Consider the following 16,332-nt stretch of genomic DNA (forward strand, 5'->3'; position numbering starts at 1 on the left):
TTGAGTTGATGGCTTCCAATTATGTTGCCCCTTTTCGTAATTTTCTGAACTACTTTGTTGGTTTAATGGATTTCATGTAAAAACACTTGCACTATTTATTTCAATTTTGGGTTTAACTTTTGTGATCAAATTATGCCCCCAATGGATGTAAAATTTAATGAAAAAATAAATAAATAAGGTTCAAGATTCAATTTCATGTATTGAAAGAAGTACAAATAAAAATATATATATTGAAAGATGTAACTAATTTAGATTATTTAAGGTGAATATTCTGGTTCGGCCAAAGAAAAAAAAGGCCTTATTCTGTAAATGTTTTATAGTAGTTGTCTCTAAATTTTCTATTGTTCTTTGTAAGGGACTACAATTATTTGATAGTTCTATGAATCTAGATTTGTCATATAAATTAAGGCAGAATTCCCCCTACCCCTTAAATTAAATCCCTCAGCCAAAAGAAAAAAAATCCAAAAGTTAAACTCTACAAAATCTATTTGTCATTGGAAAAAAAGGAAAGCCCAAGAAATGATTTCTTGGGCTGGAAATGGCTTTATTTACGTGGATGAATAAAACACAACCCTTTCAACGTTCATATTCAAACGTTGTACAATTAATGGAATACGTATTTTGTTTAAATAAAAAAAAGAAGATTAAAAGAAAGGAAGGCAGATACACCAATTTGGATTTGAATGATTTATAATTATGATGATTTTCATATTCATATTCACTTTTGTTAATAAAAAAGTTTTTGAAAAAGAATTTTTATAGACAGTTGAAATTTGGTGTTAATAAGCATAGGAAAAATAAAAAAAATAAGTAATTAAATAGACTTGATTTTTTATCATCTCGGTCCATCTCATTATCTTTGTTCTTTATTGATTTTTTTATTAAATAAACTCGACTTTGATCATTATTTTTAATCACATCATAAAGTTATAAAATTTTTGAAAATAAGATTTGTAAATTTTGAATTTTAAACTTTCAAAATATATTTTTTGAATTTTGAATTATATATAATATTTTAAAAATAATGATAAAAATTGAGTTCATTAATTTGACGAAAAAAATCAAACAGATATAAATAAAACGAGATGGGGATAGCATGTATTTGTAATAAAATTAGGCTCCCGTTGATGAGTACTTTTACTTCCTTTTCCTTTTTCTATTGCAAAAAATGAATAAAAAGGAAAAGGCAAAATAAATATATAAAAAAAGATAAAAGTATTAAACTGGCACGGAATCTAAGTGCATGTAGAAATAATCGAATCCCTTCTTATAATTCTTATTATAAGCATTACCTGGTAAAATTTTCTTCCATCAATGAGAAATTACTTCATTTTAAATGCTTTATGTGAACTTGCTGCCAAGCTATGCTACCATGGCCAGATCTTATAGGTTGAAGTAACAATCAAACTCTCAATATGTCAATAAATCACTTGGAACCTTCATAATAAAAGTGTACTTGGCTTGTATAGGAAAATTAAAGTTTTATTTCCCAGGTCTTGATTTAAAAATCAAAAATAAAAACAAGAAATAGAAGAATTTCAGGCTTGTTCTTTTACTTATTGTACATACAAACAGCAACATAACATTGATTGAGTAAATTATTGAAAGCAAGTGATCCCTTCCCTTGACAAGTCCATGAAGCCAACATCTTGACCAACGATAAGCACAATAATTTCAACTACCCGTTTTTCTTTTTTTTTATATATATATATAAATAATAAAGGTTAGCACAAATGAACCACCAAAACTTGATTAGGACTAGGCAAACAAGTGAAAGAAATGAAAATGGAAAGTAGCCTTTGTTTTACCTGTGTTTAGTTGACGGCCCCAAAATACTCCTTGATATTTAAACATGCCTTTGGAACTTCTCCTACAATCATCTCATAGTTCTTCCTTGTAAGGTGGTAGATGATCACCCGGACGCTGCCGGCGCCAATCTATGGTCTTGGTGTGGACTACATTCTGATCAGTGACAGATTCTTCGGTGGTATCTTGCTCAACCAGTTGCGGTGTCTTTTTAATAATTGAAACAGTAAAATGTCAAACAAAAGTATTAATGTTACATGTTATAAGGGTAAAAGAAAAACTAGACATTATAATTTATAAGCATTTTAAGTCAAAAATTTATTAAAGGTGACGGAAAGTGATATTCTAGACCAACAATCATTTAAGTAATTTTTTTTAAAGTATTTTAAGTAATTTAAGTAAAGACTTTGAAGATTATGTCTTATAATATTATTAAAGACTTGAATTGCCTTTGCACACACCAAATAAAAGCTTCTATTTAATGCAGTAATCAATAGTAAAAGCTCTTAATCATCATTAACAATTATGTTGGGAGGATTTGGAGAATGAAGAAGGTATTTACAGTTTTTGTGAATAATATTCTTGCAAGAGTCCATTATTGAAGATGGCTTCAAAGGATTTCTTATCAATTTGGAAAGGTTGTCAATACATTTATAGGGAGAAATAAAAGCAAATATGGTAAGAGGCATCCATTTATCATATTTGGATCTTTTAATAAAGCTAGAAGAGCAGGCCAAAATTTAAATGGAGCCTGACTTCTTAACCAAAGGCTAGAGGAACCAAAAAGGAAGCTTCTTATGGACCTAGTACTAACGACAATGGGAAAGAAACCTGCAGTGGGATTTTGAGACAAAACTCGACCTTATTCACTAAGCCATCTTATGCTCTGGTATTGAAGGGTGCTTTTGAAAGTGGTGGAGCTTCAAATGAAGAGAGAGGAGATGATCTTCAATGTCCTAAAAAGCATGGAAAACATGCTTTGTTTGAAGAGAAGTGTTGTGGTAACAACATAATGTAATTCAGATTCAGCAAATTTAATGGCATTATTTAAAATGCAAGGCATTTCAGGGCTGCTTGAGGAGTTTGTCTAACAAAGAATTTCTGCTAAACTTTAAGGATAAGGAGCTGTTTGAAGAGTTCAAAGATAAAGGTTGGGATTGGCTTAACAAATGGTTTACTAAGGTGGAAACATGGTTAGAGAATTTTTCATCAAAACTCCTTAGCAAGTGGTTTATTGTACAGGGCATCCTTTAGATGTGTGAAATAGGCATATTGTAATTTATAAGCATTTTAGGCCAAATTCATTAAAAGTGATATTCTAGACTAAGTTTTGGTTGTAGTGTCACACACAATCATTTAAGTAAGTTAAGTAAAGACTTTGAGGATTATGCCTTAAAATAAAAAAGATTAAAGTTTTTAGGGTGTATACCTCTATTTTGGCGTGCACATATTCCTCTGAATCTATGAAGAAGCCTGTAGTCATCTTGGGACATTCTCTTACTTTCAAAGAAATCAAAGCCGATAATACAAAGTGATATCCTCTCGGGCAGAAGTCAATGAGGCTTGGCAGTTCTTTAAGTGATAAATATTTTAATTGATCAAACTTTATTTCTTTTTCAGTTATCACTTCTACTTCATCTTCAAGTTCAAACAGTTGCTCCAATTTAGAGTTCCCTTTAACTGTTAACTTTTCAAGTTTTGGAAGACAACAAGCAGATCCAAGGGGAAAGAGACATCTTAGCCTCTTGCAATCAATCACCTTTAGAATTGTAAGGTTTTTGAGAGTAACAACTTGAGTGACATCCTTCCATATAATACACACTTCAGATAAATCCAACAGGTAGAGTTCCCTTATATGCCCATGAACATGGAATACCTCTTCATGACTCCCAACTGCTATGTAGTCTTGACTGCAATTGGCAGAAACACGCAATTGACAACTATTTCCCAACTTAGACAGAAGTAATTCCTGCAAATATAGACACCACTAAATGTCACAAGTACATTCATTTTCTATTAGAATGGGAATAGTTGAGCAAATGCTACTAATAATTTTTCATAATTTTATATGCCACTTCACAAAAAATCCTTACAATTTTAACGGCAGCACATATATATGTTTCAAAATTTAAATCCAAAAGTTTCATGAAATTGTTTGAAAGTAGAATCCAAAGACACCTAACCCTTTCAAGTTTTTCTCTGTTAATTTTGAACTTAAAACCATTTATGGTTTTCCTTTTCGTTTGTATTTTTCTTTGTCATTTTGTCTTGAACAATGTTGATTTGAAAAGTAAACACAAAGTGATAAAGTGTCAATTTGTTTTTGTAATTTTCCTTAATTATATATAACAACACAAAAGAAATCCACCCCCCCCGCCCCCCCAAACGGAAAGCCTAAATCTCTCAATCTCTTTCTCTTGTCTGAAACTTGAATTGAAGAAAGTAGAAACACCTTCAATAAAAAAAAAAGGAACTCATGGCCAAGAAGAAAAAGAAAACTTAAATTGCAGAAGAAAGAGAAAATGGAATCGAAGAAGGAAAAGGAAGCTCGAACAAGAAAAAAGGAATTGCTAGGATGTCATCGTGAAAAAAATATATGATGAATTTGAAGTCAGAAACAAGGACAAGGAAAACCCAAAGATCCCCAGGTTACCCACAAATAATATTTATTTTTCAAAATAGATAGTATAAAATTTTTGAATTGTAACTTTAAAATGTAGTTGGATTAGTTTATGAGTGTTGAAAAGATTTGGTTCAAAGGTAAAATCTAAAACTATAATTGAAGGAAAAGTGTATAAAAGATACCTTTAGTAGAACCTGCTCGTTAACTTCTTTTTGAATTGTGAAATTTGTCAATTTAGGACAGTTCCAAACACCCAACTTCTCCAAGGATGGTGATGAGATGAGAAAGTTTTCCGAGCAAAAGCAACTCAAATTTATCAAGTTTACAAGTAGTAAATCTTGTAGGGAAGGGAGTGCAATGGCACAATCAACTCCATTCTTTTCTTTTGCCACATGGAAGACTTGTTGTAACTGAGGAGAATTGCTTATCCAAAATGATTTCAATCGTGGAAGAACTTGAGCCAAAGGAATTTGAAAAATATTTTCCAATATTGGACAATGACTTATTCGTAGAGTTTCCAATTTTGGCAAAAACGACGAATGGAGATGGGTATTTGTTTCTATTTCATCATCACAGTCCAACTCGGTGATAATGTGTTGCAATCCATCACAATGATCTATCTGGAGTTGTTCAAGGAGCACCAAGCTTTGAGCAAGGGATGGTGAAAAGAGATGTTTCAATCTATTGCAGTAACTAATTTCGACAAACTTCAAGCTTTGGAGGCTGACAAAACAGGTGGACCCTTTCCATATCCACTTCAATTCTGGTAATAATTTTAGCTCCATCAGTGTTAAATTTGACAACAGCGATCCTTGATTTTCTTTCGTATCATGAAGAAACTCATCTATTTGAAATACTTCTTGCAACTGGCCACAGTTAATAACTTTCACTTCCTCTAGATTTTGTAGCGCGGGAGATAAAAAAGCCATTTCCATGCAATTCCTTGCTTCCAACGTCTTTAGTTTTTGTAGAAACCCTTTTGGAAACCCACCGTTGCACAACATTTTCAAACCAGTCATTTGTTCTATGAATAATTCCACCAAATTAGAGAAGGCATTGGATGAGACATGGCCTTGTGTTGTATCAATCAAGCATTCCAGCTCCTCACCATCTTTAAGTGTAAGAAAAGTTAATTCATTAAGCCCCTTTGGATCTACATTTGGAATAAGATTTTTCTGATTCTTGACTCCATCCAAGGTAAGATTTTTGACATTGTGTAATAACTCCTTCAATGCATGCAATTGATCACTCTGATAAATTCACAACAAAATGAATATTAGACAAATAGAAAATAGCATAAAATTTAAAAATTGACACAAAAGAAAACTGTTTTATCTTTTCATTGAAAGCTCATTAAAGTTGAAAAACACACCAAAGCTTGGAGTATAAGTAATAGTGTACATGCTGAAATTTATTGGATACATGGAAATATGATTTAGCAATAAAGTACACGTGGCGTGCATGCAAGGAAGGAAAAAAAATAAAAATTTTTATTGCCACATGCTTGTTTGCTTTTTGTTCATTAAATGCATTAAATTTTTTATTTTATCATGCCACGTATCTGCTATTGCCACGTCATAGTTTAACATGTCCTATAAATGCTAGCGTGGCTAGGAGTTAAAAATCCATGGATTCTATCCTAATAAGGATGCTTGGACAATGACAAAGAACACTTTAAGAGCTTAATGAGATGCAATTATATGCTAAATTATCATGCAGCACTCTCAATCTTATAATATGAATGAATTCTTTTTTTTTTTTAATGACAAGTACGCTAAGTAATTAATGAAGGAATTGGAGACAAAGTTGCTGATGATGAGAGTTTGAATTTTTCTAAGGATACAAGTGTGACTTATCCTAATTTTTATAAAATAATGCTTTGTAAAAACCTTTCTTGAATAAGAGTTTTCATCTTTTTCCTATTTTGTTATTCAAATCCTTTTCCCATTTCAAGAAAGATTCAGAATCAACTAGCTAATTATTGTACGAATGTGCTGTTCTTTCTTTTTAATTCATGAGTATTGACTTTTAATATCCGTCAAAATAAAGAGTATAATTTTTGAACAACAAGGAAAAGTGTATAAAAGAAATACCTCTACTTGAATTTTCTCGTTAACTTCTTTTTGAATGTTGAAATTTGCCAATTTAGGACAGTTCCAAACTTCCAACTTCTCCAAAGATGGTGATGAGATGAGAAAGTTTTCTGAGGAAAAGCAACTCAAATTTATCAAGTTTACAAGTAGTAAATCTTGTAGGCAAGGGAGTGCGATGGCACAATCAACTCCATTCTTTTCTTTTGCCCCATGGAAGACTTGTTGTAACTGAGGAGAATCGGTTATCCAAAATGATTTCAATCGCGGAAGAACTTGAGCCAAAGGAATTTGAAAAATATTTTCTAATATTGGACAATGACTTATTCTTAGAGTTTCCAATTTTGGCAAGAACGAAAAATGGAGATGGGCATTTGTTTCTATTCCATCATCATAGACCAACTCGGTGATAATGTGTTGCAGTCCATCACAGTGATCTATCTTGAGTTGTTGTAGCAGTACCAAGCTTTGAGCAAGGGATGGTGAGAAGAGATGTTTCAATCTATTGCAGCAACTAATTTCTACAAACTTCAAGCTTTGGAGGCTGACAAAACGGGTGGACCCTTTCCATACCCAATTCAATTCTGGTAATGAGTTTAGCTCCATAAGTGTTAAATTTGACAACAGCAGTCCTTGATTTTCTTTCGTATCATGAAGAAACTCATCTATTTGAAATACTTCTTGCAACTGGCTACAATTAATAACTTTCACTTCTTTTAGATTTTGCAGCGCAGGAGATAAAGAGACCATTTCCATGCAATTCCTTGTTGTCAACTTCTCTAGTTTTTGTAGAAAGCCCTTTGGAAACTGACCGTTGCACAACATTTTCAAACCATTCATTTCTTCTATTACTAATTCCACCAAATTGAAGAATGTATTGGTTGAGACATGGCCTTGTGTTGTATCAATCAAGCATTCGAGCTCCTCGCCACCTTTAAGTGCAAGAAAATTTAATTCATTAAGTCCCTTTTGATCTACATTTGGAACGAGATTTTTTTGATACATGACTCCATTCAAGGTAAGATATTTGACATTCTGTAATAACTCCTTCACTGCTTGCAATGGAACGTCCTGATAAATTCACAACAAAATGAAAGATATTAGAAAAATAGAAAGGTAGATAATACTCCTTAAATCAGAATTGATTTTTTTTTTCTATGCATAAAATTTAAAAATTGAGACAAAAGAAAACTGTTTTATCTTTTCATTTAAAGCTCATTAAAGTTGAAAAACATACCAAAGCTTGGAGTATAAATAGTGTATAGTATTCTTTTATGTACATATTAATGTACTAAAAGAAAGATGTTTTTCTATGATCAGATAAATAATCAATTAATAATTATCAAAAGTAAAATTGAAACAAACGAAAATATAACAGAACTACCATCAATAGAGACCGCGACCAAAGTCCTTCGTGAATATGGAAACGAGTCATTGATCCGCGTGGGAGACCAATACTGCAAGCTTGGAATCCCTTCAAAGATGGCAACATGACAAAATAGTTTCTGGGACAAAAGTTCCTGAAGTTTAGTAAGTATTCAAGTCTTAAAGACTGTAAGCGAGGGAGCAGAATATCGTGCCCATACTCTTCTTTTGCCATGTTGAAGACATGCATTAGTTGAGGGCAATCAATTATCTGAACTGATTCCAAGTGCGGAAGTCCTTGAGCCAAAGTGATGGGAAACACATATCTCAAGCTTTCGCAACTAGCTATCACAAGAGATTTTAATTTTGGCCAGCACAGAAGAGAGCGATCCTTGTTTGAAATTATCTCATCACCATTTTCTGCTTCGGTGATTAAATGTTCCAAAGAGTTGCTTCCCTTTATCCAGAGTTCTTCCAGATGCACCAAAGTTTGAGCAAGTGTAGCTAAAAAGAGATACTCCAGTTTAGAACACGAGCAAATTCTCATAGTTTTAAGATTCTGGAGGTTAACAAGATGGGTGGGTTCTCTCCATATGCACCTCAATTCTGGTAAGGACTCCAGCTCCAAACAAATTAAATTTGAGAGTGGGGGTGCCTGATTTTCCTCACATAAAACATATATTATCAATAAATAATTATTTAAATATGAATTCGTTGTACTTGTTCAAAAAAGTACTTAAATATTAAAGGCATACATTTTAAAAAATTTTAAAACGAAGTGTAAAAAGCCACAATTTAGAAAGATTACAACTGATGTTTACTTATATATTTGGTAATTTAACATAAAAAAACACAATTAGATAAAGAACAAATAATAGAATTATTAAAGGAAAAATGGAGAGATGAGGGGTACCTCCAACTCAGCCATATCTTGGGCAAAAGCAAAGACTTGCTCTAATTTCTTGCATGCAGATATCTTGAGTTGTTCAAGATGCAACAAACTTTGAGCAAGGCAAGGTGAGAAGATTGATTTTAGTTTATCACAACCATCAACTTTTACATCCTTCAGATTTTGTAGGCTTACAAGATGAGTTGGCTCTTTCCATATACTCTCTAATGCTGGTAATGACTGCAGCTCCAAGCTTCTTAAATTTGAGATCGACCACATACAACCATTCATTTGAAACACTGATTGCAACTGTCCACAATCGCAAATGATCAATGTTTCTAAGTGTTGTAAGAAGCTATTCGGTAATTGACCATGGCATAACTCTTTCAAAGAAGTCATTTTACCAATGTCTAAGTTCACCAAATTAGAGAATGCAGTGGCTGGACTCTGTTCTCGTGTTGTATCGATCAAGCATTCCAAATCATCGCAAGATGTAAGCTGAAGAGAAGTTAATTCATTTAGTCCCCACTGATCTACATTTGGAACAACAGTTTTGTGTTCCATGATATTCTCCAGACTCAGCCTTTCCACATTGCGAAACAGCTCCTTAAATGCATTTAATGAGGAGGAATCTCTAATTCTCAATATTCTCGAGATAAGCTTTCTCGGAATTTCAATGTATCCATTTACACCTATATTGTAGCTTTGTAGTTTAGGAAACACAAAGTTTTCTTGAAAACATTGATCAGTAGAAACTGTCAATGTTAATGCAGTCAAACGAGACAACGAATTCAACTCCGATAAGTTGGCAATGGTAAAACTTAACATGTGTAGCTCTTGGAGTGACGTTAACCTGTTACACACAAATACACAATATTATTAACACAATAACAGCACTTTCAAGCAGACAATGAAATAGCTACTATTAAACTACAGCTTGCAATGTTTCATAATAATCGGAGTGACTAAAAGCTCATGATATATATACATATATATATATATATATATGTATATAGTAGTCAAATTGAAAACAACAAAAGGAAAAATAAAATAACATAAAATTAAATTTTTTTTTTACTCAGCCAAGAAAAAAAAGAGATTTATATATAGACAGCTTAAATGTACAAAATAAGAAGAAACAAGAACAACCGCTCAAAGCAAAAAACTTAAAAAGAAGCAACTTGATAGCTTGGCTGGAGGCAAAATCAACACTTCATATGAGATGACATGTTACGGGATTGGTGTCAGTACACAAGAGACCAACATATCAAACAGTCTCATAAAAATCGACCAAGGCAAAGATGAATATATTGGCACAATCAGATTGCCAGCGGGAAACAATAAAATTAAATACTTAAGTAAAAACAATTAGATAATCAGTTTTAATGACATCTAAGTATTACCTTGATATCAAGTTAGGGGGGACATGTCTGTCTTCATCTCCAACCCAAAAAATATATAGTGACTTTAGTCTGCGCAACTCCACTAATTCTTCAGGTAATTCATCAATATAAGTTCTAATCAAAGACAAAGACTCAAGATTTTCTAGATTTCTCAACGATGAAATGTTCTCAACGTCACACCTCATAATGCACAGAGTTCGCAGATTTGTTAGGAATTGAAGTGCTTCCATTGAGAATACAACACGTTGAAGAAATAAAACTCGGAGGGTTTTCATTCCTTCAAAAAATTTACTCGGAACTCTTAGGTAATCTTCTCCCGTTAAAAACAAAGTCTTGAGTTTTGAAAATTCTAATTTATCGGGAAAATTAACTATCTTAATATTCCATAAGGAGATTGTTGTGTAACAACCAAAAATTTCACTCTTAGGCCATTCCGTCAGCTCATTTTTTACCATGAACATATTTTCCCCTCTTGATGTTATCCAATGAGCAAAATCACGAACCACATCATGCATTTTTACATAGAATTCATCGTCAGTTTCCAATAACAAACCAAACTTTTGGAGCTTTGATAGTGCTAGATGAATTTCCCTCCTTATTTCTTCAATTAAGTTAATATGACAAAACAGTCCCTGACCAATTCCGAATTCAGTCAACAACTCAACATTAATATCATAATCTTCTGGAAAAAGAGAACACAACAAGAAACATGACTGAATATTTTCTTCCTTCAAATAATCATAACTAAGCTTAAGGCAGCTATAGATACCTCCACAAACATCTTGATTATCCAAATGTCTTGACTCCTTAAGTCGTTGATTTGCTGCTATCCACCCATTTAGACTTTCACGTTTTAGAGCTTTCGCCATAGTTACAATTGCAAGAGGCAAACCCTTAGCTTCACGAGCAACCTCCTTGGCTACATCATTCAAGGTGGGAGAGGCATCTTTTAGACCAGCATTATCTTTGAATAAAGCCCATGCCTCATCTTCAGACAGAATGTTCAGTTTAAATTCTTCTTGACAATTCATTTGACTACAGACTTGTCGAAGACGTGTAGTTAGAAGAATTTTGCAACCAGGGTGTTTGTCACCAGATGGAATTCCTATATTTCGCAATTCAAACTGTTCCCAAACATCATCGAGAATAATGAGAATCTTCTTCTCGCCTTTTAATCTCTTGAATAACTCTTCTGCTTTTCCTTCTTCTGTACTTGCATTAAATTTTAAACCCAAGATTTCAGAAATTCTATGTTGAATTTTGTTGATGTCTGGATTTTGAGACACCCCCCTAACAATCACAACTTTATCAAAGAGCTTTTCTTCCGTAGCTTGCTTCCCCACTACTTCCGCCAAAGTTGTTTTACCCACTCCTGGCATTCCGTGCAATCCAATCACGTTCACACCATCACCTTTTAAAGCCTTCATGATCCCATTGAAAGCTAACGTTGAAGATTCGGAACGCATGAAATCCTTGGGTAGTAGGAACTCTATTCCTTGAAGAGGAGGGCGCTGGCCGACTAGTGGAAAGTTACAGGTCTCTAAAAGTTTAGAGATACAAAGATTCTTCTTCGCGACTTTCTTACTTAAGCAATATCGCCAACCCCAACTAGGACACCAATTGAAACACTTGTTACGCTCTATTTCTTCTTCCAAACTCTGAGCTTCTCCCAATTCTTTATCTGCCTTTGTTAGCCACTCCTCAACGCCCTTCTTAATTACCTCAGTTTGCCTTAAAGCCTCATCGACAGCATCTTTCAACTCATCTCTTTTTGATTCAAGTTCATTTCGCCGGTTCTTGAAATCTTCAACAATTTCGCCAAAACGGAAAAAGTAACGGAGATAAGGTGATGCGTATTCTGTTGCTAAGTTCCCCGCGGTACCGCTAATAGCAGCGCAAACACATTCAAGAAACATTCTTTGATGATCTGAGGCTGAAAAACAATTTGGATGAGTAAAATGTTTTACAGAGAGACAAAAAGTAATTACGAAATGTTCACAAAATATCTCGCCTTTGCAGCAATACTTTTATAAAATATGTGAATCACAAGAGAACAAATTGTCCGCCGACTAACTTGGAAATTGAAAATGCTGCACAAGTAGAAATTATTCACTGGTCATGTGTATAGTAATTAGAAATATATCTTACATGTTAGAGTAAAATCATAGTATTATGATTCTATAAAATACTTTCTCAAAATTTAAAATATCTATTTATTTCAGTTTTTTCCTAATAGCTACAGCTTTTGTGTAACCATGCATGCTCGTCATGGGCAAGGAAAGAAGTAAAGTGCAAAATTATTATTTTTATTTTCCAAGTGAAGAACTCAAGAAGTCAAATGCATAAGTGACAAGAGAAATAAAAAGCATAGCAAAAATTATATATGGACAATATAATATGTATTGTTGAAGCTTACCTCACTTCGAAAGGATCTTCTAACGCTGCATGGATTTTTTCTTCACCAACTCCGGAGATCGGGAAAGTAAAATTAAGGACTTCTTTTCTGGATAGAAAGCAGAGAAATCCAAATACTAGAGGTAGCAGCTTTGGGTTTTTTTTTTTTTTTTGGCCTTTGTGGAGCTGAGGAAAGGAAACGTAGGGATCAAAGAACAGTTTTTGTTTTTTATTTTTCTGAGTTAAAAGAAAATGAGGAAAGTAGAAACCAATGGAAAAAACGAACAGAGATTTTTTTTTTTTTTGAGTTGAAAGAAAATGAGGAAAGCAGAAACCAATGACAATAAACCAACAGAGATGCTTTTCTGTTTTTGAGTTGAAAAATTGAGTGGAAAAATCAAGGAAAATGAAATGGAAAATTAAGGCAGAAATCAAACAAAATCTTTGGGATAGTGCAGCTCACAGATGTGGAGATGGTAGAAGAAGAAGCTTGAATGGAAACTCTATGAAGACGAAGTAGTGAGAGTAGGTATAGGAACTTTGGAACACTAATATTCAAATTAGGAACAACGGAAAAAAATTAGCAACTTGGCTTACACTTCCCATGTAAGATTCTCTTTTCTTTGATATGCGAGAGCTAATGCTATACATTGAGAAAGTTAATTTGTTTTATTTATCGTTTTTCAGTTGGCTTTTCCATAGTTTGTCCCCCTTTTGTTTTTTCTTCCCTGGTTGTGGGTGGTGCTCGAGACACAAATGTTTATTGCTCCCTCTAGCTAAAAGCTCTTTGGCCAGCATGTGCAATCAACATTATTATATAATGTTTATAGATTTGAGGATTTTTGTTTACCACTAGAGACAGTTGCATGTGAACGAATTAGATATTCTATTCAAATTTTAATTGGGAATCAGTAAAATTTCATTAATAAAAAAATTATTTGGTGATTAAGTTTATTTAAAGGATAAATATAGTTAATGATTAAGAGTTTTTAATGGATAGGAATTCATGGTGACAAAGTAATATGGTTTTATAAATATGGAATGTGTCTTAACTTTTAAAATTAAGATAGAGATGAGATCTTTATATGATCTTATGTAAAAGATAATTTTTTTTAAATGGAGTTTTTTGTAAAAACTTCACAGAATTATAGAGATGTGAGAAGGAGCACGAGAAATACAAGAAAGAGTAGGGGAAACGCAGTTTGCATGGGATCGAAAGTATTTTATGAGTTGAAACAATAGGGAGCACAGAAACTGGATTTGTTTCGAAGCTTAAGTTTAGTATTTGTTTTTATTTGTACTTTTTGTAATCTCTATGCCTATAATGAATTTTTCTGAATGCATATTAAATATTATCTCTTATATGTGCTTTATAAATTAAATTTTCATTTGTAATTTATTTACTTAACTTACAAAATATATAGTATAAAAAGGAGGGTTTTTCTTTCTAGTTTTTTAGTGATATATTACCTTGGACTCCGCACCTGGTCTTTAAGCTCATGTGGTTAAAGCTCAGCAGAGTAATAAGATTTGGTCATTATCTTGGGCTTTACGTTGACCCAACCAGAGCAATCTACTCTCATTTTAAGGAAAGGAAGTACTTATTGTAAACCTTGAACTAGTGGGAGTAATTGTTTATATACCTTTCTCTCTTCCAAAACGTTGGTCCTATCCTTTTATTTCGAATTTTTTCATTTTTTAGTTAATTTTCTTTTAAAAAATTATATTCTGTGGAGGGAGGACATGAGCCCGTAGTGAAAATGTATTTGTATTATCAAAATCAAATAAAAACTAAAAGAAATATCATCAAAAACAGGGGTCAAAGCCTTGTACCCTTTCTATACTTTTATCACTTCGCTTTTTCCGTTATATTTGGTCTTTGAGGTGATGGCCTTGGAGTAGTAATGTATTCTTCCAACAATTACTAGTCATTTTACAATAATAGGAAATTTTTTAGTAAAATATTTATATAATATATTGCCCTGTTTAAATTGTGTAGGCCTCAATAAGTTAAATTTTGAGCTGATTAAATTATCGAAAATTATCCAATAAACTGTCATGGAGTTTGAAAACTTTATCAATGGAATTAGGAGGTTGCAACATATTCATTCGGATATATTTGAAAAAATAAATAAATTAATCTGATAAATAAAAGGATATTAATTTGACAATATTTTAATTTTACTAACAAAGTTAAAATCTCACCGAGGATGCATAGATTAATAGTCCTTAAAATAATCCCTTTGTTTTTACAATTGAGGGACATTGATCGTTACATGCATTAGTAGTGGAGATTTGTTGCCTTTTCCTTAAAAGATCATTACATTTTTTGCTTAATTGCATGCTTGTGTTCGGCTTATATATATAGGCTTTCATTAGTGCTTGTTGAATTATGGCAGTGAAGTGTTTAGTAGAGTTGATATGAATGAAGTGACTATCCAGAGATATTGCATCGTATCGTTTTCTGCTTATTGGGTTCCATTGCTTGGAGCATTTCTGCAGTTTCTGCGTACTTATTTGCTACAACTTGAAAGAAATGAGCATGGCAAGATTGTATACAAATTTGCCTATGACTTCAAATTTAGTTCGGCTTGATCAACAAAAGAGGAAAATTTCAGTTGAGATTTTAGCATTTTGGTTACTGAATGAGTGACTCTAGGAAGATGGATAACGTTCATGCATGCTTGCGAAGCTCGTTTGGTAATATATAGCACAAAAAGCATAGTGAACCCAACTTCGAAACACATGGATGCCATCTATTTTTCTAACAACAGCCGTGGCAAGCGTGAGCATACCAATTCTAAGTTCTAACATTGGGTTTAGACCACTTTATCAAATTTCAAAGCCTTTCTTTAGTGCTTTTTTCCCCTGGATTTCTTGGTAGAATTAACTGGTGCCGTAAAAGAGGGCCATGTTGGGGATGGCAGGGGACGGATTAGTGTAATTTTTTTATATTTATAATTGAAACAAATTAGAGGAATGCAGATTAGGGGACAGTAGATTATGGAAACGGTGGAAGACATTTCAGCAGGTGGATTCTTTAAAGGAGGTGATAGGCAGTGTATTATTCTGTGAGTGCTGATTTTTTGGCAAAGGAAGGTGCAAGGAGAGAAAGTTTTTATTGGATATTGTCATTACCTTGAGATTTACATTGAGCCAGTGGGATTAATTATTATTATTATTTTTTTGTTTTTAAGAAAAAGAACCACTTTTTGTAAACCGTGAACTAATGGAGGCAATTGGTTTTATATACATATTGCTCTTGCAAAACATTGTAATTTAGAAATTTAGAAGTAGAGGTATACGTTGATCCCTTCATTAATTCGACAACTTCCATATAAAACAAAAGCTCAGCAGATGAAGACGAAGCTAGCAGCTAGCTTGGAGGGAAGTGTGTAAGGCACTAAGCAGCTAGCAGTACAATTCCTGGCCTCAGTCATGGTTCACTTTTTGCCTATGGAGACGCAATCTCTTTTTATAATCAATTTGTTTTCATTTGACACTCTGTTTAAGATGTAGTAGCTCAATCTCAGCCATATACACGAATAAAATAAAACGACGGTATTTACTTGGTTAATTGGTTGTTAGCCAACTTGATGGAAATCTAGTAATTAAAAGCCAAAGGAAAATATCATCAAAATCAGGGGCCAAAGCCTTTCGCCTTTTTTATAGTTGATGCTCCTTCCAGCTTTTACCACATTGCTTTTTCCTTTACACTTGGTCTTTGAGGTGATAGCCTTGGAATAGTAATGAGAACCACCC

The 16,332-nt window shown here is 33.1% G+C and overlaps 2 protein-coding genes across 2 annotated transcripts; both read right to left on the reverse strand.

Moving 5' to 3' along the window:
• Positions 1,706-7,524, reverse strand: LOC18593541. The gene is made up of 4 exons (XM_018124173.1): positions 6,523-7,524; positions 4,612-5,679; positions 3,236-3,775; positions 1,706-2,013 (listed from the first exon to the last, which is right to left on the reverse strand). The coding sequence occupies exons 1-4, from the start codon at positions 7,522-7,524 to the stop codon at positions 1,882-1,884; spliced, it is 2,742 nt and encodes a 913-aa protein (XP_017979662.1). The 3' UTR covers positions 1,706-1,881.
• On the reverse strand, positions 7,817-12,100 carry LOC18593543 (probable disease resistance protein At4g27220). Its single transcript, XM_018124655.1, has 3 exons — positions 10,177-12,100; positions 8,798-9,626; positions 7,817-8,275 (listed from the first exon to the last, which is right to left on the reverse strand). Exons 1-3 carry the CDS (start codon positions 12,090-12,092, stop codon positions 7,862-7,864), a joined length of 3,159 nt encoding a protein of 1,052 aa, XP_017980144.1. The 5' UTR covers positions 12,093-12,100; the 3' UTR covers positions 7,817-7,861.

This window comes from Theobroma cacao, chromosome 7 (genome assembly GCF_000208745.1).
Source record: "Theobroma cacao cultivar B97-61/B2 chromosome 7, Criollo_cocoa_genome_V2, whole genome shotgun sequence".
In the NCBI taxonomy this organism is placed as follows: domain Eukaryota; kingdom Viridiplantae; phylum Streptophyta; class Magnoliopsida; order Malvales; family Malvaceae; genus Theobroma; species Theobroma cacao.

Bases quoted from the DNA above. Each gene is read 5' to 3' on its own strand.
- LOC18593543 (XM_018124655.1), bottom strand. From the start codon at position 12,092: ATGTTTCTTGAATGTGTTTGCGCTGCTATTAGCGGTACCGCGGGGAAC. The intron at 9,627-10,176 runs GTAATACTTAGA...TGTGTGTAACAG, and splicing joins CCCCCTAACTTGATATCAAG to GTTAACGTCACTCCAAGAGC. The intron at 8,276-8,797 runs GTACCCCTCATC...ATTTCAAACAAG, and splicing joins AAGATATGGCTGAGTTGGAG to GATCGCTCTCTTCTGTGCTG.
- LOC18593541 (XM_018124173.1), bottom strand. From the start codon at position 7,524: ATGTATCAAAAAAATCTCGTTCCAAATGTAGATCAAAAGGGACTTAAT. The intron at 3,776-4,611 runs GTATCTTTTATA...CTATATTTGCAG, and splicing joins ACGAGCAGGTTCTACTAAAG to GAATTACTTCTGTCTAAGTT. The intron at 2,014-3,235 runs GTATACACCCTA...ATTATTAAAAAG, and splicing joins ATGTGCACGCCAAAATAGAG to ACACCGCAACTGGTTGAGCA.